Source organism: Loxodonta africana, chromosome 2 (assembly GCF_030014295.1).
Source record: "Loxodonta africana isolate mLoxAfr1 chromosome 2, mLoxAfr1.hap2, whole genome shotgun sequence".
NCBI lineage: Eukaryota > Metazoa > Chordata > Mammalia > Proboscidea > Elephantidae > Loxodonta > Loxodonta africana.
In genome coordinates, this window is record NC_087343.1 from 101899602 (window position 1) to 101922395 (window position 22794).

At 37.3% G+C, this 22794-nt stretch overlaps 1 protein-coding gene across 18 annotated transcripts in view; it reads right to left on the minus strand.

Moving 5' to 3' along the window:
- MCTP1 (multiple C2 and transmembrane domain containing 1) overlaps positions 1 to 22794 on the minus strand; it is a 632230-nt gene that overhangs the window by 388714 nt on the left and 220722 nt on the right. For 4 of the 18 annotated variants that reach the window (XM_064274195.1, XM_064274192.1, XM_064274189.1 and 1 more), the window contains exon 1: positions 18499 to 18986. The exons of 5 other annotated variants lie outside the window; for them this stretch is intronic. In XM_064274195.1, the coding sequence (XP_064130265.1) occupies positions 18499 to 18555 (57 nt within the window). In that variant the 5' untranslated portion in view covers positions 18556 to 18986. Of the gene's footprint in view, positions 1 to 18498; positions 18991 to 22794 lie in introns of those variants that run through there. 9 more of the 18 variants (XM_064274190.1, XM_064274171.1, XM_064274186.1 and 6 more) reach the window with 6 other exon arrangements.

A 22794-nucleotide genomic window follows, 5' to 3' on the forward strand; every position in this document is an offset into this window, starting at 1 on the left:
ATGAGAATATTACAATTATAATTCTCCCAGGGTGTGTGGGATTGGTGGGGGTGGTAGTCATTTAGCATACTGACACTAAGTTTATTTGGCTTTGGTTCTGGAGGCACCAATGGACCCCATACCCCATCTAGAACAGAGTTTGACAAGCTGCTCCTGCGTTCCAGTAAAATGAAGATCAAGACACATTCTGTCTGATCTGCAGAACATTTAGTCCCACCCTTCTAATCCCAGCTGAGTAAACATTGGGAAAAAAATTATATGGGGCTGAAGAAATATAAACAAGAGCTCTAATAGATCACTCTACTTGTCAAATTTCCCCCGAATAGCACAGGCTTTTTCGATTTTCCTCCAAGGCTGTCTCACATGAATTAATTGATTGTTCCACAGACTACTAAACTAGTGTATGCTTGAGTCATGATAATGTGAGAAGAGCTTGTGCATTGATCAGATGGGGATGTTAGCAGCAGGTGGGGACCCATATTATCCTCTGCATCCAGACCTACCGTTACTAGTTCCAAAGAAGGTATTGTTATTCTTATTTTAGGAGGAGGAAACTTAAGCCCAGAGATGCCAAATAATGTTCACAAAGATACAATTAGGGGTGTCTGGATTTGAACCCAGGTCTTCTAGCTCCTAACCTGGACTTTGCTCGCCAGGTGTTTTCATTGGATGGATTGAAAGGCTTCTTCTCAAGATCAGTATCACATGGCCCTCTCCGCTCCTTGCTCATCACACTACCCCGAGGTCACTTTGAAGCTGACAGGGCCCCCTTTCTTTCATCAGCCCAGCTATCCTGTACAGCTGACCCATCCTCCTTTTCAGAGAGTTCACCAAGTCCCAGACAAGGCAATCTCTTAATTCTCTCCCAGCCTCCAGCAGAGGTGGGCCCAAGCCCACAGGGTGGTACTTGCCAAAGCTACCTTCAGGCTGGACAGCGGAATCTCAGCTTCTTCACCTCATTAGTTTTCTATTCATCCAGACTCATGGCTCAACTTCTCTCTGCTGCTGAGGTTTGATTGGGAGTCATTGACTCAATGCCATTGTTGTTGTTAGGTGCCGTCAAGTCAATTTCAACTCACAGCGACCCCATGTGACAGAGTAGAACTGCCCCATATCATTTTTTTTGGCTGTAATCTTTATGGAAGCCGATCTCTAGGTCTTTCTCCCATGGAGCTGTTGGGTAGGTTCGAACAGCCAAACTTTTTGTTAGCACTCTGTTTAACCATTTGTACCACCAGGGCTCCTTTTGACTCAGTGCAGAGGGCACCTATTCTTAGCTGTGTTTTGTGAATACCCTGTCCCTCCCCTCCAACCTTGCCGGGCATAGGGTAGGCAAGTTGCCAGTTACAACTCCATTGGACTCATGGTACAGGGTGTCCTGTGAATTTACCTACAAAGGTGCTTCACCTCTGTCTTCCCAAATGGTTATTCTCCTACTCGTAGGTTTCCTCAAGTGCCTTCTTGGTCCTAGGTCAGCTCTACCAATAGACTAGAGCCTTTCTGGTGTCCATTTTAACAGGCAGGCACTCAGTTGCACAGAAGGCCCGATAGCTGTCAGGTTATGGAAGAAGATGACAGCACTGTGTGGTGGCAGCATGCTAGGTGGGCAGAGGCAGGGCAGGCCCATATCATGGTACTTGTCAAAGCTACAAAGATAACAAAGTTGTAAGTGGAAGGGGAAGAGTGAAGGATGAGCAGGAGCTCAAGTGAAGACCCCTCATGGTTTCCTGCCCCGGTTGTCAGAATCATCAGGCCAGAAATCTGGGCTCTTCTCTCCCACACACACCTGTATTTGGTCAGTCACTAAATGCTATGGGTCGGGTTTAGATCATATCTATTGCATCTATTCTCCTTTTCCCTCCCACATTACTGGCTTAGTTTCCCTTGTTGTTTTTGATTCAGCCAGGTGAAAGAGCCTCCTCATGGGCTTCCTCGCCTTTGGGATCATTCCCTTCAAACCTTCCTTCTCAAAGCCTTCAAAACTCTGATTACAACACTGCCCCCCACTTTGAAATCCTATCATGACATGCCAAATTTTCTCGGCTTGAAGTGTACATTAGAATCTGAGCACTTTTCTCAAAATTTACATCCTTGAGCTCTACCCGAGACTTAATGAATCAGACTCTTCCAGGCATAGGGCAAGCTGAAGGCCAAGCTCCTTTGAGCAGCATTGAAAGACCTTCATGAGGTAATCTGGGCCAACCTGCCTCACCAGCCACTTCCCTCTTCCTACCCTAGACTAGACTCCAAGGATATAGCATTTTTTAAAACCAGTTTCCTGAGCTGTTATGCTGAGCCAAGACTCTGTGCCTGTGCTCTTCCAAAAAATCATACCCACTGCCATCAAGTTGATTCTGACTCACAGTGACCCTATACGGTAGAGTAGAACTGCCTCATAGGGTTTCCAAGGCAATAATTTTTATGGAAGCAAACTGACATATCTTTTTCCCGCAGAGTGGCTAGTGGATTTGAACTGCTGACCTTCCAGTTAGCAGCCGAGTCCTTTACCCACTGTGCCACCAGGGCTTCCTCTGTGCTCTTAACTGCCTGGAAAATGCCAGTACCTCCTTCAAGACACCACATAAACAACATTTCAATGAAATCTTCCCCACCCCTCTCTTGCCATATCACTTCTTGCCCTGAGCTTCCACTGTTTTCTGATCAAACCATTTTCGAGATACAATATCTTAAGTGGTTCTGACATCATTGAACAAGGTAAAAATCTCAAAGTCAGAATTACCCTTAAAAAGTCCCTTAAATCACTCAAAAAGTAAACAAGGTTTTCTCTAAACAAACTTTTATAAAAATGTATGTTAAAAATGCATAATACATAGTGATGCAGAACATATAATAAAAAACAATACACAGAACATAAATACGTAGTACTGGTGTTTAAACACCAGTTATACTCAGCATCTAGCTCACATTATGAGAAGCTCGTGGGGTCAGAGATCAATAGAAGGAACAGCAAACTGACATGGCCCAACCTACCCTCTTCCTTAATCCACATTTCCTCAGTGTGCTCCACGATGTGAACAGTAATATTTTGAAGACGGGTTTGTTTGGGAAATGCTGGATTAAAGAATATTAAACAAATTTTCCTTTTAAACCTTTTAAAATGTTTGCCTTTTGCCTCCAATGTGAATATCCAAAGACAGCATGCCACATTTCCCAAAGTTATTTGATTATAGAACACTGTTTTCATAGAACTAGTGTTCCAAAGAACATTCTTTGGGGCACATCTGCCTTCCTCTTCCCACTGCCCCTTCCCGGAGCTTAAAATGAAAAGCCAAATAAAGCACAATCTTTGCTGACTGTCATCCAAAAAGGACAGCAAACTTACATTATCTGGTGTGGCCTACACCTGCGCTAGCTCCTGCAGGGCTCTCCACCTTGCTACGGATAAACCCTGCACCCTGAAGTTTCTGATTCCTAGGTGTGGCTGCTCAGCTCCTGAAGGAGCCACTGAGAGAGGCAGCCGGGCTGAGAACTGCTAGTGCATTATAGCTTGATGACAAAAGTAGTTATCAGTTAAACCGAGCATTATTTAGTAAGCGCTGCCATTTATTTGGTTAAATAATTTGACAAATATGTATACCAAGGGTGGCGCAAATGGTTAAGGTCTCAACTACTAGCTGAAAGGCTGGCAGTTCAAACTCATCCACAGCCACCTTGGAAGTCAGGCTTGGTGATCTGCTTCTGAAAGGTCAGAGCCTTGAAAACCATATGGAGCTCTACTCTGATACACACGGAGTTGTTATGAGTTGGAATAGACTTGACAGCAACTAACAGCAAACAACAAATATAGCAATTTGCATTTATGGAGATTTCTGTCAGTTTCATTTGTGCATTTATTTTTAGGATTTATGAAGTTGGAGAGGTGGATAAGTACAACCAATCTTTCATGTGCACACATGGTTCAATGTGGAACTATCTCTGTGATTAGAGGTGTATCTGTAGGGCCAAATGAATGGGGAAAAAAAAAAAGATAAATTTTCAGATATGAAGTGTCTATGTAAAATCTGTGATTAAAATAGCCCTTCCAAAAAATTTTTCAAAAAAAGAATGTTAGTGGCCAAAAGGAAATTAGGTCAAGCTTAAATCGATTCATGCTGTGCACATTAACATCTAAATAAGAAGAGAAATCGATTGTACCGTTTGTATACCAAATTCAGATAAGGATGCCCTCATTGACTGATGTAGTAAAAAGATTACAGAGTTGTATGGCAGTAACCCTATGTCTGGCTTGGCTCTGTTGGGAGCTGGATGTATATCCTTGGAATTTAATTTGCCTGTGCCAGACTATTTTTCATTTGCAAAATAAAAGAGTTGAGCTAACTGATTTCTAGGGCACCTTTTAATCCCCAAAGTTTCTAAATACGAATTACATTCAACTCAAGTAAAGGAAAGGATCATGGAAATTTTATAGTTGGCACAATACTTTCAACAACTTTCACTTATTGAATGGAACTTGTTTAATAAAACTGATATTTGGTTTTTAGTTAACTTTTTCCTTAATTTTTATTTATAAAACAATGTATAGTGATATAGTGATGAAGAACATATAATAAAAAACAATACATAGAATATAAATGTGTAGTACTAGTGTTTAAACACTAATTACACTCAGTATCTAGTTCACATTATAAGAGGCTTGTGGGAACTGAGATGAAAGAAGGAACAGTGAGGGGTGAAGAAACATGGTGAAGTGAGTGGACGCTTCCATCTTCTCCCCCAGCAACTAACACACTGAACAATAAATAAAAACAAGACAGACTGAGCTCTCAGAACTCCAGATAGCAGCTGAGGAATTGGAGGATTAGGGTGGGTCCAGAAGAGGTGGAGAGGAGGAACATGGTTAGCACAGAAACTGTGAGATCCTAATCACTAACATCAGGAGGGTGAGCTCACTGCAGCCATGTTTAGACAGGACTGGGTAATACCCCAAGCAGGGAACACAGAAAGGGAACTTATCTGAGGAAGCTCTAGGGGGATTTTTTTTTTTTTTAAGGCAGCGTAAATAGGCCGTGAGAATTTGCAGGCTGTGCAAGTGGGAGGGGGCAAAGGTAGACCTTAACGTTGCTTGAGAGTACTGTTGAACCTCACCAAGGCCCCATACTAACAGGCACTAGAACCAGGAAGAGCTGCAAGGGCAACTGAGTGAGGGGAACAGTCCAGACTGACAGGCAAGCAGGAGGTAGCCCCCAGTGGGACATCATGGGCAGTGGGTATGCCAGTGCAGTGCCCCTGGTGAGGGAAAGACTAGAAAAAAAAGAACCCTCACCATCACCACAGTTAAGTCAATCCCCACCATGCACACCCGCAGAGGCCTCCAGTGACACCATCCCCCTCCACATGCATATTGAATGTTAAATACCAAGCATACAGATCTCTTGAATTTTCCCAAAATAAACAGAACAAAAAAATTAAAGAAAAGATAACAAAATGGCTCAAGATCAATAAAAACTAGTAAAAGACACAAAAGCACAGAAGAAGGAACACTCAAAGGCAAAACACGAAGAAGAGGAAATCTCTCCTATGGAGGTCAGGATAATGCAAAGAATTGATAATTTTCAGACTATGGCGCTAAATGTGTTTAAAGAAAGCAAAATAAACACAGAAAACAAACTAAGTAGAATTCAGGAAGCAAATGGAGGAACAAAATGAGAGATTCAATAAGAAATTTGAAAACAAAACAAAACAAAAAGATGCAGAACTATTGGAACTGAAGAATAAAACATTTGAATTAGAGAAAGCAAGAGTAACACTCAAGAATAGTGTTAAACAAGCAAAAGATAGCATATTTGAATTAGAAGACAAAATATCTGAACAAAGAAAAGTGAACAACCCCCCCCCAAAATTTGTGATTCAATTAAGAAACCTAACATTATAATTATCGAAATCCCAAAGCACCACGACAACAATGAAGGCATAGAAACAATTTTCCAAGAGATAATCAGAATTTCCGAGACTTGAACGGTGAACCAAGCCTGCAAATACACAAGCTACTACACAAACCCCAATCAGATGAGACACATAAAGATCAACTCTGTGATATACGCTAAGAAAATTCTTGAAAATCAAATACAAGGAGAGAATTTTGAAAACAGCAAGAGAAAAATGCAATTTAACATACTAAGGGTCTTTCACAAGAATCAGTGCAAATTTCTCCCAAGAACTCTAGAGGCCAGAAGACAGTGGAGAGACATATAGAAAATACTAAGTCAAAACAACTGCCAACCAAAAATACTTTATCCCGTAAAGTTATCATTCAAAAATCAGGGAGTAGTCAACACATTCCCAAACAAACAGAAGCTCTTAGAATTCGCCACTACCAGACCAGCTTTGCAAGTATCACTCAACAGAGTACTCCAAATGGAAAGGCAAGAACATTAAAAAATAAGTACAAACCAAACCTATTGATGTTATATTGATGTTAATGGAGACACACCAACAGAAATGGGGGAGAGATACTGATGTTAATGTTAATTGTATATTATAGTGTATATTTTTATACTGATGTTAATAGAGGTGTACCATTATATTAATGCTAATGGAGACACACCAACAGAAATGGGCAAGGGAGGAGCACATCAGAAACAGATTTATTATGTTAAAGTTGTATGTTAACAGCTATTACTGCGCTAGACACTATAGTAATTATCAGTCATGTAATGTAACGTATGTGGTAACCACTAAGAAATCAATAAGAAGAAACACTCAGGAGAAAAGAAGCAAGTTAACAAAAAGGCTCATCATAAGAAGGCACTCGAATACAAACAAAAATAGAACAATCAGTATAATAAACAACAAATTAATGAAACACCCAAAAAACAAATAAAATGAGTGAGGTAGACAATTTGTTTTCAATAATAACCTTAAATGTAAGTGGTCTAAATGCCCCATGCAAAAGACATAGAGTGGCAGAATGGATAAAAAAAAAAAAAAAAAGATCCATCCTTTTGCTATCTACTAGAAATCCACCTTAGACAGGATCAAGTGAGATTCATACCAGGAGTACAAGGGTGGTTCAACATCAGAAAATCAATCAATGTAATTCACCACATAAATAAAACAAAGGAAAAGAACCACATGATCATATCAGTCGATGCAGAAAAGGCACTTGATAAAATTCAACACACTTTCCTGATAAAAACTCTTAGCAAAATAGGAATATAAGGGGAATTATCAAACATAATTAAGGGCACATATGAAAAACCAACAGCCAGTATCATACTCAATGGAGAAAGGCTGAAAACCTTCCCTCTGAGAACAAGAATGAGACAAGGATACCATTATCACCACTCCTATTCAACATTGTACTGTAAGTCATAGCCAGAGCAATAAGACAAAAAAAAAAAAAAAAAAAGTACCCAAATTGGAAAAGAAGAAGTAAAATTATCACTATTTGCAAATGACATGGTCCTATATATAAAAGACCCTAAAGATTCTACAAGAAAACTGCTGGAACTAAATAGAAGACTTTAGCAATGTTATAGGATAAATCAGTTGAGTTCCTCTATGCTAACAAAGACTACTCTGAAAAAAAAATCAAGAAAACGATACCATTTATAATAGCCCCCAAGTCAATAAAATACCTAGGGATTAACCTAACTAGGGATATAAAAGATTTATGCAATAAGAATTATAAAACACTGCTACAGAAGACTAAAAGTGACCTAAAAAATGGAAGAACATCCTCTGCTCATGAATAGGAAGGCTTAATATAATGAAAATGTCAGTATTACCTAAAGTGATCTACAGATACAACTCAATCCCGATACAAATCTCAACAACATTCTTTAATGAAATGGAAAAACTAATGATCAACTTCATATGGAAAGGAAAGAAATATCAAATAGTCAAAGTAATATTGTAGAAAAAGAACAAAGCAGGTCTCACACTCCCTGATATCAAAACATAACTAGATAGCCACTGTAATCAAAACACTGGTTCAACGAAAGACAAATAGACCAGTGGAACAGAATTAAGAGCTCAGAACTAAACCCAAACATCTATGGACAATTGATTTTCGACAAGGAGTCAAAGTCCATCCAGTGGGCAGAGACAGTCTCTTTAAATAAATGCTGTAGGCAAAACTGGATATCCACCTGCAGAAAATTGAAAGAGGCCCATACCTCACACCGAACACAAAAAATAACTCAAAATGGATCAAAGACATAAATGCCAAATCTAAAACCATAAAATTCCTGGGAGAAAAATAGGAAGCAAAAGATGGGACTTAACCTTCTGCAAAAATAGGGTTAACAACCACTACAACAAATGGACAAATAAAAGAAGACAAAATAGATAAACTGGATCTTATAAAAATTATAATCTTCTGCTTATCAAAAGAGCAAAAAGAGAAACTAAAGACTGAGAAAAAAATTTTAGAAATGACATATCAGATAAGGGTCTAATCTCTAAAATTTATAGAGAACTTCAACAACTCACCAAAATATATATATATATATATATATGTATATAAAATGGGCAAAGGACATGATCAGAACCTTCACCAGAGAAGACACCCAAGCAGCCAACAAACACATGAAAAGATGTTCAAAATCATTAGCCATTAATTAAAAAAAAAAAAAAAATCAAACCTGTTGCCATCGAGTTGATTCCAGCTCATAGCAACCCTATAAGACAAAGTAGAACTGACCCATAGGGTTTCCAAGGAGCACCTGGTGGATTTGAACTGCTGACCTTTTGGTTAGCAGTTGTAGCTCTTAACCACTTCTCCACCAGCCATTACAGAGATGCAAACCAAAGCTACCATGAGATACCATTGCCCTTCTACTAAAATGGCACTGATTAAGAAAACAACAAATGTTATTACGGATGTGGGAAGACTGGAACCCTCACTCATTGCCGGTGGGACTGTAAAATGGTATGACCACTATGTAAAATGGTTTGGTGCTTCCTCAAAAAACTAGAAATAGAGCTGCCTTATAATCCAGCAATCCCACTCCTAGGGATATACCCTAGAGACCCAAAACTACTGACACAATCAGATATATGCACTCCTATGTTCATTGCAGCTTTACTCACAATAGCAAAACACTGGAAACAGCTCAAGTGTCCATCAACACATGAATGGATAAGCAAATTGTGGTACATACACTCAATGGAATACTATGCAACCATAAAGAACAATGATGAATCCACATAACATATTTTAACATTGATGTACCTGGAAGGCATAATGCTAAGTGAAATAAGTCAAGCATATAAACACAAAGATTGTATGATCCCTCTTTTACAAGAAGACAAGAACAGATAAATACAGAGAGACTAATATCTTCATTTGTGGTTGGGGGGGTGGGTAAGTACACGTTAGAACTTAGAGACTTGTTACTTTTGGCGATGGGAAATGTGGCTCCGGATATGGAAGTAGTGAGCACAGCAGAACAAGTATTTGAGCACAAATAGAAGGATATAGATAAAACTTGTGATAAATGTAACCACTGTCAATGAATGATTTAAGTGGAAATTTGTAAAAAAAAAAAAAAAAAAAACTCAGGAGATATACAATTTTGCAACAATAGTCATAACTAAAATACATGTGTCTGGTTACACAGTATACAGAAGGCATATATAAATAACTGTAGGCATATGTACATACGTATTTATGTATGATGCCTATATTTCCAAGTGCAAAATAAAGCACATAGGGGACATAGTTACAGATTCTTCCTAGACACAACCAACTGGGTTTGAGGCCTTAGGACCATAGTTTTGTAGGGCAACTCAATCAGTTGGCATAATACAGTCCATAAAGACAATGTTTGATGAGTAGCCTCTGGGGTCTTAAAAGCTTGAAAGCAGCCTTCTAAGATACAACTATTGGTCTCTACTCGTCCAGAGCTAAAGAGAAAGAAGGAAACCAAAGACTCAAAGAAGAAACTAGTCTACAGAACCAGTAGTCTACACAAAAAAAAAACATCACCTAGCTGAAGACCAGAAGAACTAGATGGTGCCCAGCTACCACTACAGTTCCTACCAGAGACTCAATAGATGGTCCTGGATAGAATGGGAGAAAAATGTAGAACAAAACTCAAATTCTTAAAAAGAGGCCAGACTTACTGAACTGGTAGAAGATTAGATGAACCCCCAAGACTATCACCCTAAGATACTCTTTAAACTTGGAACTCAAACTCCAGAGGTCACCTTTCAGTCAAATGACAGATTGGCCCATAAAATCAATATCACCCGTGAGTACTGTGCTCCTCAAAATAATTGTCTGGCTGAAACCAAATGGTTAACCTTTACCACAGACATAGATGAGAAGGCAAGGGGAGACATGGTAGCTCGATTAATGGAAATAGAACAACCAAAATGGAAATAACAAGAATCCTGATATATTGTGAAGAATGTAACCAATATTACTGAACAATATTTAGAGAAATTTTTAAACGAGAAACTAATTTCCTGTATAAACTTTCACTAAAACACAATATTAACGAAAAGAGGGAACAGCAAATTCTTACGTCCTAATTCACCTTCTCTCCAAGACATGCACTTTAATTTCATTATACTTTACAAAGTTTAATTAAAACAATAAAATGTAATAATAACCTTTTATTAAAACTTACAAAAATAATAGACACAATAAGGAAGGGTCAGGACCTAGTAAGGAAAACACTTTAATGCAGCAAATACAGTTTTTAGTTCTCAGCTGCTTTCTAAAAAAGAATGTTAATACCTGATTTATAAACAACACGTAAACTCTGGCCTTTGTTGTAAAGCACTGCCATCTGGTATCCAGGAACTCCGATGACTGAAAATGACCATAAGGAGTCATTCCTGTCAATACCTGCGGCTCCCTGATGGTAACCTGGGTACCTCTGGAATTGCAATATATCCTTCAAAAACTCTTGAACATCAATATACTGTATAACACCAATGACTTAAAACAAGTAATAAAACTACAAAGCCTTCTTATGACTTGCATATTAATGATTCTTTGCAGCTATTTAGACATTTGGAATACACATTTGCTGTAAAGGCTTTATTTATTTTTTAATATCAAACATGAGCATTTCTCAAACTCTGGGCATGTGCTTTGCAATAATTTCTCAGTTACTTTGGCCAAGTCAATAAACCTGGAAGTAATTGTTTCAGAATTGATTTTGATGTTCATAACAGCCACTGGGGGAAGAAGGGGAGGAATCTTGCTCCCTAAAATTCACAGTCTTTAGGGAAACATTAGACGGAGTAAGTGGATGAATTCTTCATTTGAGGGCTGTTGAAACTAAGGCTCAGAAGGTGGGATGTGGCATTTAGGTCTCCCATCAACCAGGAGAGTATTTTCTACTGATACTGACTTGGAACATGCTATTTGTAAAGTAGTAAAATCATGCAGAGAAAACAGTAAGCCACAGGAATCCAAAGCATTTCAAATAACACAGGGCATGTGTACACCAAGGAATAGAACATCCTTAAATAGTGCCCACATGCTATTTGGCTTAGGAAAGGGGAAAGAAAAAAATCCAGTTAATGATTCTACTCATTGTGGTTGTGTGGTGTTTTGGTTTGGTTTTAATGACTGCTTTGGGTCAAGTCCAAATGTATTATTTTCCCCATAGATTTGTCTCCATTGTCTAAACCTTGGATATAGTTTGGCCCTATTAGTTGTGCTTGACCAAGTATTGTTATGGGAAAGTTCTCTCTTATCTCCTCCATGCCCTCATCTCCACTTAGGAAACTTGAAACAATAACCATTTTAATATCCTCTCTACAAATCTGCAGAACTTCCTAAGGTAAGCCCGTAATCACCATCCTCATTCTAGAAACGCTCCCTCAAATTTAACTGATTGTACCAAATAAATTTTGGTTCTCAGTCTTCTTAGTTTGACCTCTCTAATGAAATTGTGTGTGTGTGTCTGTGTGTGTGTGTGTGTCTGTGTGGTGGGGGGGGGGGAGGGGGGACAGCTTCCATTCTAAAATTGAAATAATTTTTTTAAACAAGCATTAGAGAGTGGAGGGAGGGAGTGGGGTGTCTCATTACGGGGAGAGCAATTGGGAGTATGTAGCAAGGTGTATATAAGTTTTTGTGGGAAAGACTGACTTGATTTGTAAACTTGTACTTAAAGCACAACAAAAATTTAAAATATATATATTTTTAAATACTTTTCTTCCCTCTTGGTAGTTACCTTCAATTGTATCTTCTGCATTTTAACTTTTTTTTTTTCACAATGAATTCTAAAATTTAGTTGAACTTTGACAACTCTCATTGATTTAGGTGGTCAAATTTATTTTCTTTCTATCTAACAGGTATAGTGTGTGTGTGTACATTTAGCTTTTGAACCAAGGGAGTAAAACAATTATGCTTAGTTATGCCTAATAAATTTTGATAGGAAATAGTGGGAAAGGCAAATGGTAAATTCCATATTCAAAACCATCAGATGATAAATATGAGATGACCTGAGGTGAACTCTTTCACTCTGCACACTTCATTCCCCTACACACACATTCTCAGTGACAGCCTAGACCCAATCCAGTCCTAAGGACATGAGTCAGATGGGTATGCCTGAGTTTATCCTACCATCCATCCATCCATATAGCGTTGCTATGAGTCAGAAATGACTCGACGGCAACAGATACAGATCCATCTGGGCAGCCAGCCAACTTGCCAGAAAGCAGTATTGAGGGTCTACTATTATTATGCACTGTGTTAGCACTAATGGTATACAACCATGTTAAGCAAGTTCTTGCTCAAAAGGCCTGAGGAAACAAGAAGGTTTGAAAACTACCCAAGAATTTCAAATGTAATTTATGGAGTCTCTGGGGAAAGCAGATCAAAATGGACCCAGCTGCATAATGGACCTGAACTTCTACCACTCATTACACATCCTCTTTCCCCCAAATAATGACTTTCACCAAGAAAAGTTTAGAGAGAATATACAGGAAACTAGGCACCCTCCCTTCAAAACAAAAAAATTTCCACAAGCTTTCCCAGGACTGCATCAGTTAGCTATTTTTGTATCAAAAACTGTTCTTTCACCTCCACTCCCCCAAGAAGACGTAATCTTTTCACATTTCCAAAGACTATGATCACTTATGAGAACTGTTATGTTTGATCATTCTAGATGTATTTTTTATTAATATTGGCCTAATCTTACATGAATTTCTAAGCAACTTCGGTGTATTTCTGGTTCATAAAGGCTTGAGTTGTGTTAAGAATCTGAATATTAGAATCATCAAAATGATTAAATATACTAACATTATGAAGATTTTCTTTTCCTCCTGTGGCATTTTACAGCAGGAGCTTCACATTACAGGGATTCTAACTAGAGGGACATGACAGTCATTGAGCACCTAGGCTCTGACACTTGACTGCCTAGGTCTAATTCTGATCATTCTACTACTATTTGTGTGATGCCAGGGATTAGTTGCTTAATTCTCTATACTTCACTTTTCCATTCTGTTTAAAGGGAAGAAAAATTGTACCCAAATCTCATAAAATTTTTGTAAGAAACAAATTAGCTATTCATAAAAATTATCATTAGTGCCTGACTTAAAGGTTGTTTTTGTGTATTGTTGAGTTGATTCCAACTCATAGTGACCTCACAGGACAGAGCAGAACTGGCCCCATAGGGTTTCCTACTCTGTAATCTTTACAGGAGCAGATTGCCAGGTCTTTTCTCCCATGAAGCTGCTGGTGGGTTAGCAAGCGGGCACTTAACCATTGCACCATTGCATCACCAGGCCTCCTTGACTTAAAGATTAACTGTTATTATTACACTTCATCTTGGAGAGAAAAATGTAGAGTGAAGAATTTGGAACTTGATATATTATATTTTGTTATGCTGTAAGTTGCCAGGAATATATATTGCTAATCCCATCCCACAAGTGAAATGACTAATGCAAAAGGAGACCAAGTAACTAATTTGAGTATCTCTAATAAATTAAGATGGAATTAAAACTCAACAAACCATCTCCAAAGGTTTCTTGTACTTCTCTTAAGTAGATGTTCAATTCAAACCTGGGCACTTATAACGATGACATAGTGATGAAATATTTTATTGAATTCAAAGTGTTTTCACCACCTTCATATTCATGGAATATGAAAGGCATCATCACTAGTCAATATTTATCAATTTGCTATTGCCTCTTAGTGCATCCTGCTGGATATAAAAAGTAGCATACTTGTTGGGAAAAGTAACTAATAATAACTGCTCCACCTAACTTAGAAAATGAGTTATGAAGATCAAATGAAATTGTGTGGGATGTGTGGGACTGTTGTCAGTCATTAAGGCGTTTTCTCAACTTCATAGATGCAAAAACAGAATCCAAAGAATGCAAGGGCTTCACTGTCACTTCTTAAACCAGAGAAGGGATTAATACTTCCAAGAAGTACTGATTCCTCCCACCACACTCCTGCAGCCCAGCGTACTGTCTCTCAGACCACATACTATCCCATCACATTTATTATTTACCAGAGATTTTTAAGACTCTGACCCATTTATCTCATACCTGTTTTCCTCTATCTCCTGATGGTTATACAGAAGATAAATGAAGTTCTTGGAATCAGAGTAAACATGAACTTTATTAAAAAGCAGAACAAGGATTTATTCATAAGATAGTATGATAATAAATTACATCTATGTCTTGAAGTTATAAATTGGATCACAGGATACGAAGATGACACACACCTTTCGTAGGAGTTATATTTTTTACTAAGAAAAATGGTGTCCAAGTTTTGAATTCTCAGGAGTGAGGTATACCCTTTTTTAATACCACAAGCAAAAAGAACATTTTAATTCATCTGTCTTCTAATCTTAGTGTTAAGAAAGGTTTAAAGTCACATTTTCTTTATAAATGTGTGTTCATTAATTTAATAGAATATATGTCATTAACTCATATAATTGAGAAAAGTCATCTTTCTCTCTTTATCTCCCTGAAAAAGAGTAAAGTTCTATAAAAATACAACAGAGGAGGTTAATTCTAAAAGAATTGGTTGGAGATCCATTGATTGTTCTAAATTTTCCTTATCTCTTTTGAAAAGTAAGCTTTGGTCCGTCTATTTTTGCTACACACTTCAACAAACATATCAAGACAATCTTACCATACCATCTACAATTTTAAAAGCTACCCTTATCCATTATGCATGTTTACTTTCATAGTCCACCTTCTCAGAGTAAGGGCATAAGCATTTCTACCGTGGCAACAGTGATAGACTGGAAAAGCCAGATGTCATAGTTTAATAGTCAGTCCACCAATTTAAGCCCCATCAAGCTAGATCAAACAGGGAATCCTCAACCCACAAAACCTGCATACAAGGCAGTATGTCTTCTGTGAAACATTCTACAAACAATATGGTTCCTATAAAGATATTCACCAAAGTTCCAAAAAATATTATTTATATAAAAAAAAAAAAACCCAGCAGTAGGACTCAAGAAGCAACTAGCCTTCTGATCAACTTCTAGTTACCTGGGCAGACAGAAAAACCCACATTTAGTTTTTGGCTCAGATACTAGCTGGGAGAACCCAGGCACCTTTCTTAACCTCTCTGGACCTAAATTACTTTTTTTTTTTCTTTTTGGTGAAATGAGAAGATTTGAGATGACATTTAAGTTCACTTCCAAATATGTAATTATGCATATCTTACACACAATGGTTACCAGTTACTCCTTGGAAACACTATGGACCAGATTTACTGTGTCCTTTTTTTTACAGGGTCGCTATGGGTCGGAATTGACTCAACAGCAGTGGGTTTTTGTTTTTGTTTTTTTTGTTTTACTCGGTGATGACGATGTTTGTAAGCACTGTGGAGTTCAAAAAGCACTCTCACTACAACTGTCACATTTGATCTTCATAACTGCTTTTCTGAGTTAGGCTGAACACTTATTATTACTTATTTTCCCAAGAAGTGGGCTGCTTTTGACATCCAGCAGGATTCACTAAGGGACAATAGCATTTAAAGCATCATACAGAAAGATTTAGCTTTCAAGAGTCAGAGGAGCACGCTACAAAAAATTTCTTCCTACATTGTGGTTCCTCAACATGAACCCTTCAAAGGCTTACTTAAAAGAAATATTTTTTAAAAGAATGAAAGAAAAAAAAAGTCATGCTATGTGCCTCTGTTGATGTAGTCCCCAATTAAGAAAATCACGTTGATTTTAGTTTCTAAATAAAATAAAATTGCCACTCAATAAATACATTTTGAGTAAAGATAAGTTTATTCAAGCTATTTAAAATTTAAAACCTCACTGGGGTTAGGTAAAATTGTGTTTTTATATTTTTGGAGCTTATCTTTGCAAAATACTTTTATATAAATTCAAAATTAGCAAGTAAAATAGTTTACAAAGAGGAGAAAAATAAGACCCTCATGACTATAAAGAAATATAATGAATCCAGAATGCAGTTCTGAGATCTCTGATTATCTTGTCAGCTTTTTCACTTCAAGAACACATGACAAAAACAATTTCTTACAAATACATCTAATACTTTACAGCTAATAAAACACAACAGACATAATCCTATTTCATCTTTGCAACAATCCTGTGATGTAGGTAAGGTCTGAAAAGTTTGTTTGAACCAACTCCCAGTGATTTTTCATGTCAGACGTCAAGACATTTCCTAGATAATTGAAATCTACAAGTTATCTAAAAGGACCATTGTAGCCATTATAACTAACCTCTTTCTGATCTCTTTCCTCATCAAAACTTACATGAGAGATAAAAAACAGGAATATTACACTATTTGTGTTTGCCCACTTTCCTTCTCTGCCTTCCTCCCTCCATCCTCCCAACCATACCCAACCATACCTCTCCTGAAAGTGCAAAGAATCAGGAAAACAGGCAAAAGATAGGGGGAAACAGAAAGGAAGGAAGAGAAGCAAGATGCCTGAATAATTAGGTAATTACCAGTTGCTTGCTTGTACAATGTCATAAATAATTAACTGTATATTTGAAACAGAGCATATTATAAAAACTTGACAATGTTTTACCAGTATGAATTCCTATCCATAACAACAGTTTTATATGTCCATTATAACCCATCATTAGGTCTCTGACACCATGAGAAGTGCTATAAGACATGCTCTTATATTGATGCAAGTATAATCTTTTCATTGAAGTTTAATAATTTACATGCAGCATATGAATTAATTCTCAAGCCTAATCTTTGCCTAACCAGAACCACTCTTTCCCTGTGCATGTGAAAAAGCAGAGTTTGATGCATAATCTAGCATTAGGATAGCCTGCTTATAACATCTTGTATTATATTCTTTCGGAATACGTGTTTTTTCACTATTCAAGGTCCCAAAGGCTCTCAGAGTGCTAAGTCATTTTCTTTCAAGTTTTCCTTTCCCATTTTGGAATATTACCTTCAAATATATCTGGAGGTTGAAATAATTTTAATTTCCCACCAAAGAAGAGGAAAACTACATGCCTTCCATCAGCTCATTAACCCTCTGACCTTGGCAAAAATATGAGTCATTGAATACATGTGTAATGAAAAGTAATTTTCATGTTGTAGTTAGAATCTAACAATTTTGTAATGCGTATAATTTTGCATAGAAATGAAACAATCTGTAATCATGACAGTGAGTCAATTAAGAAGAGGGAAGGTATTCATAATGCTATTATAGGCTCATAAAAAATTCAGTTAATAGCTTACAAATTCACAACTACAGCTCACAAACCCAAATTAACTTTTTCTACCTCAAAGGAATTCGAAGGTCTTAAATATGAGTGTCCAAAGTGATGTGATACCAGACACCAACTTTAGCTCTGAATTGATGTTATTTCTTTAATCCGTAGAAAATCAAGACAACAAACCTGTCTGTCACCATAAGCTTACGGCCGCTAGCTAAAGAAACAAACCTCATTCCACTTCTCTACCCCCAGATTCCTCTGTGTATACAAGTGTCTCCAACAGCAACTGGGGAAGTGGGATGGTGATAAGCAAGCTCTTACATATTCTAAAACAAACATATCAATCATAAGTTTATAAATATGGTGGCCTTTCACTTAAACAGAAAACCAAATATGAAAAGGGCAAGAGGCTTTCATGACTTTTCCACTTTTAAACTTACTAATAATTACTAGGACCACTTTTTATTTCAATAGGGAAATAGAATTATTGAGACACACTTATTTAGAATAAAATCCAAACTTATATTGACATTATGCATGTTTCGCCTTTAACCAGGATCAGAGTAGCAAAAAAAAAAAAAAAGACCATGGGACTGTTCTAATCCTTAAAAAAAAAAAAAACTAAACCAATATAAAACTACTGTAATGTTCCCATTTCTCAGACACAATATTTATCATAGAAACTATCATAAAAGGAATATCATTCTATCAAACTAAGTATGCCACAAATGGCTTATACTGTAAGTTTAAAATTACTTGTTTTGGAATCCTGAATGCCACCTTTGATGCTCCTATGAGAAGGCATTTTCTGAGGCATAATCATAGGCTAAAACTGACACAATTAATTTAAGGCTGCTACAATACAATGAGTAAACCAAAAGATGGAACTTACCTTATTATAAGTAAATGGCAAATTGCAGGCACTTTTCACCTTGCAGCTATCTAGCATAGTGGATTAGAAATGAATAAAACATCTTTCAGTCCAGTGAGAGAACTGTATATCTGGACTTGGCTTTCTTCACTGAATACCGGCAAGAGAGGCTGTTCACCTCACAGTGACAGCAACAGCCTCTTCACAGATGGCACTTGCTGCTCAGCCTCTGAACCACAGCAACTTAGAATGAAAGTAAGAGGAACCCGTGATGCTTAAATACCATTGCTTCAGATTCACAGGATATGACTCAACTCTCTATCAAACCAGAAGGAGTAGCGTTTCCCCTCTCAAAACTGCTAGTACAGATTACATAACAAACACCATAATTTCAGGTCCTAACGTGTTAACAAACTAAGTATTACAAATTTCACCTGCTAAAGGCAATACACATGCATTTTTAGTAGTGAACCTCTTTCTCATGGCACAAGTTGCAAATGTGGAAATAAGAGCACAGCACAATGAAAAACTATTCTGCTTGCTCTCTGCAGTAATTAATTTAATGCTATTAAAGGTGGGTGAACTTGCCAACATCTCCCCAGCAGGCATAAAAAAAAGAGATACACTATAATATTCACATCAGTGTAAAAGCTATTCATAGAATAAACCTCTATTTTAACACAGAAGAATGGGCAATTTTACATAACATAAAAAAAAAATCTCCTTTACTAAGTACAGAATGGAAATAGATCTCAGTGGTTTTGCTGCTGATGGTTCCCACAGAAATCCTGTCCTACGCTGTCATTACCTTGTGACAGCCCACCTCTACCCACTGCTACAGCACAGGGCCCTCCTTTATCTGTTCTGTGAACATTTCTAAAGGACTATGACTATGACACAACTCCTGTAGTCAATGTGACAATGTCCTGTGCTCTCTCCGCTGTCCGCCTGTCCTTAACTCTGAGTTGTATTAAGCTTGATCACGATCACACATTCCATTATTATATTCAGATACCTCAGTCAACAAATATCTTTGAAAAAAATCTACTACACAAATTCAATCATCATCACCATCCTCAAGGAAAAAAAGGTTAATAACACGCATGTCAATAACAGCAAGCAGACCGCAACCATCTAGAGTGGCACTGTCCGATAGAAATACGAGGTGAGCTGCATAAGTAATTTAAAAATTTTTAGTAATCACATTAAAAAGTAAAAAGAAACACGCAACATTAATTTAGTAATATTTATCATAATATGTCTGAAACATTATTATTTCAGTATTTAATCAATACAAGTTTTTAAATATTTTGCATTCTACACTAGTCTTAGAGATGCATTTTACAGGTACAGCACATCTCAGTTTGAACAAGTCATATTTCCAGTGCTCAGTAGCCACCATACTGGACTAGCAGCTACCATACTGGACAGCAGAGGTCTAGAGTTTGAGGTTTCTTCTCAGTCTTCAGGTTGCAGCTCAAAGGTTCCCTCTTCAGAGAGGTCTTCCCTGACCACCTTATGTGAAATGACTTTCCCTAATTATTTCCCATTTCATGATTCTATTTCCTTCATAGCAGATAGCAGTCTGAATTTTTTTTTCTTTATTCATTTGTTTACAATTTGTAGCCCCTTAAAATAATATAAGAAACCAGAAGACAGGGATCTTGTTCTATTTAATATTTTATCTCCAGTCCCTGGCATGATGACCAGTACTTAACAGAACTTAATAAACATCGCTTAATGTAGAGGTCATGCTATGATTTGGCAAATAACAGCATGCTATAGAATAATGGACCATCACCTGTCTGTCAATTTGTCTTACTATGGCGGCTTGTATGTTGCTATGATGCTGAAACCTACGCCACCACTATTTCAAATACAAGCTCGGTCACTCATGGTGGACAGGTTTCCACAGAGCTTCCAGACTAAGATAGGCTAGGAAGAAAGGCCTGGTAATCTACTTGCAAAAATCTTGTGTATCACAACAGAACATTGTCCATTTCTCTTGCTTTGGACATGTCCTCAGGTGGGACCCATCGCTAGAGAAGGACATCATACTCGGTGAAGCAGAGGGTCAACAAGGGTGTGCAGATCCTTGGTAAGATGGCCACGATACCCACAAGTACGTACTTGAACATTCTGATGATTGTGAGGAGGATGCATGACCAGGCAACATTTTCATCCTGCCTTACATAAGCTCACCTTAAGTCAGAGCTGACTTGATGGCAGCAAACAACAATATAAAATAACAGAATACTAAGTCATGTGCTATGAGACTGAGTATTTCTCCTGATGTATTTACATCACAAAATTTTTAGCAAATGTATTGGGTAACACTTTACTGAATTGAAAAAGTCTGCTTTTCAGAATATTAATGATCTTCAATCTATAGTGTGCTTCCTTTTCATATATAGTATTAAATATAAAAAAACATACTTGTTTCATTACTCTAAATGCAAAGATTTGGAAAGATACATCTAAGAACATCATTAGGATGTCTATTAACCTCTGATTCAGAAAAACATAAAATATTATATATAAGACATTGGATATATTTTCCTGACCAGGAGAGTCCTCCTCCTTCTGGTATTAGCACCTGATTTTTATTTGGCAAATCACCGCTCTCTCCCTCTCAACCCATATGGTTTGAGTCAGGCAGACATGGCCCCCAAAGTGGGCACTGACCCAGGCTTACCAATCAGGGTATTCTACTTTCAGGGCCAAAGTCCAATGATGGGCATATGACCCAAGCTGGTCTAGAGAGAGCTAACTCCTCTACCTTTGTTGATATTGGGAAAGAGGTTGTTAAATCTGTAGAATGTAAGCTTAGAAAGCTGGTTGTCATAGTTGCTACCATATGAGGTGAAGTGGCCTGAAGATGAAGCCAACCAAGAGAAAAACCAAGTCAAATATGTGAAAGGCAGATTCCTGATAACATTATTGTAGTTCCTGGATCCAACCACACATTCAGTAACATCTGCTCTCTGATGCAGTAACAGTGAAAACCTTGAAACATCATAGTGGGACATGAACAGCACGAAGGTGAAATAAATAATATATTAACCATACTAAGGAATACTATGTAGCTATTAAAAAGAACCAGCTTATGTAGACACACTGACATGCAAATCTCCCTAAAAGATGTTGAATGGAAATGTTGAATAAAAATACTTCATCCTAGTTACGAGTACATGAATTCATACATGAAAACTCATAGAAAATAACCCAGAAGGCTTCTCATCAATTGTGGACAGGTGGTTACTGCTAGAAATGAGATTTGAAGTAAGGGAATGGTAGGAGGATGAAGACAGAGCCAATCATTTTGCTCCATTTATTAAGTACTGCCTAAATCTTATAAAATAAAAATGAATTCATGCAATCCTTATGTAACTTTAAAGGAACATATTACTCTTTAAAACAAAACAATAATTTATCATTTTATATTTCTATACTTTGCTATGTTGCAGTCACTCTAAGTGGACTATTCTCCTTTTATTTTTTCTAAATAATGTAACAGAAATGAAGGTGCTCTTCTCTGCCCCTACCTCTCCATCCTTTCCCAGCTGCAACTTACGCACTCCCTGCTTTTTCAATGTGACTAAAGGATAAAAAAAAAAAAAAATACACCAAGATAAAGGCAAAGGCAGCAAAGAAAGAGACAGACAGAAACAGAGACAAAAAGCTACATTGAATCTCCAATGCATCTTCTAAAATTGGCCAAGGTCTTCCATTGTTTTTTTCCTTTGGCCTCCTTCAAGCGGTTTTATTTCAATTGTCAACACATCGATAGCTTAATGTTTATAATAAATATCTGCCTTATATATTGATATAAAGTCTTACATCAGAATAGGTAATGTTGCTTATTATCAGCTCACTGAAAAATTTTTGGTCTCGTAACTGGGCACAAAGATTACTTTCCTAATTAATTGAAAAGCTCACTCGTCTATGCCAAGAAATTTAGAAGAGTTACCTGGCCAACTGACTGGAAGAGATCCATATTTGTCCTCACTCCAAAAAAAGGTGCTCCAACAGAATGCGGAAATTATCAAACAATATCATTAACACCACATACAGGTAAAATCTTGCTGGAGCTAATTCAAAAGCAGTTGTAGCAGTACATCGACAGGGAACTGCCAGAAATTCAAGCCATATTCAGAAGAGGATGTAGAATAAGGAATAGCACAGCTGATGTCAGATGGATCTTGGCTGAAAGCAGAAAATAAAAAAAAGGTGTTTACCTGTGTTTTATTGACTATGCAAAGGCATTTGACTTTGTAGATTATAATAAATTATGCATAATATTGCAAAGAATAGGAA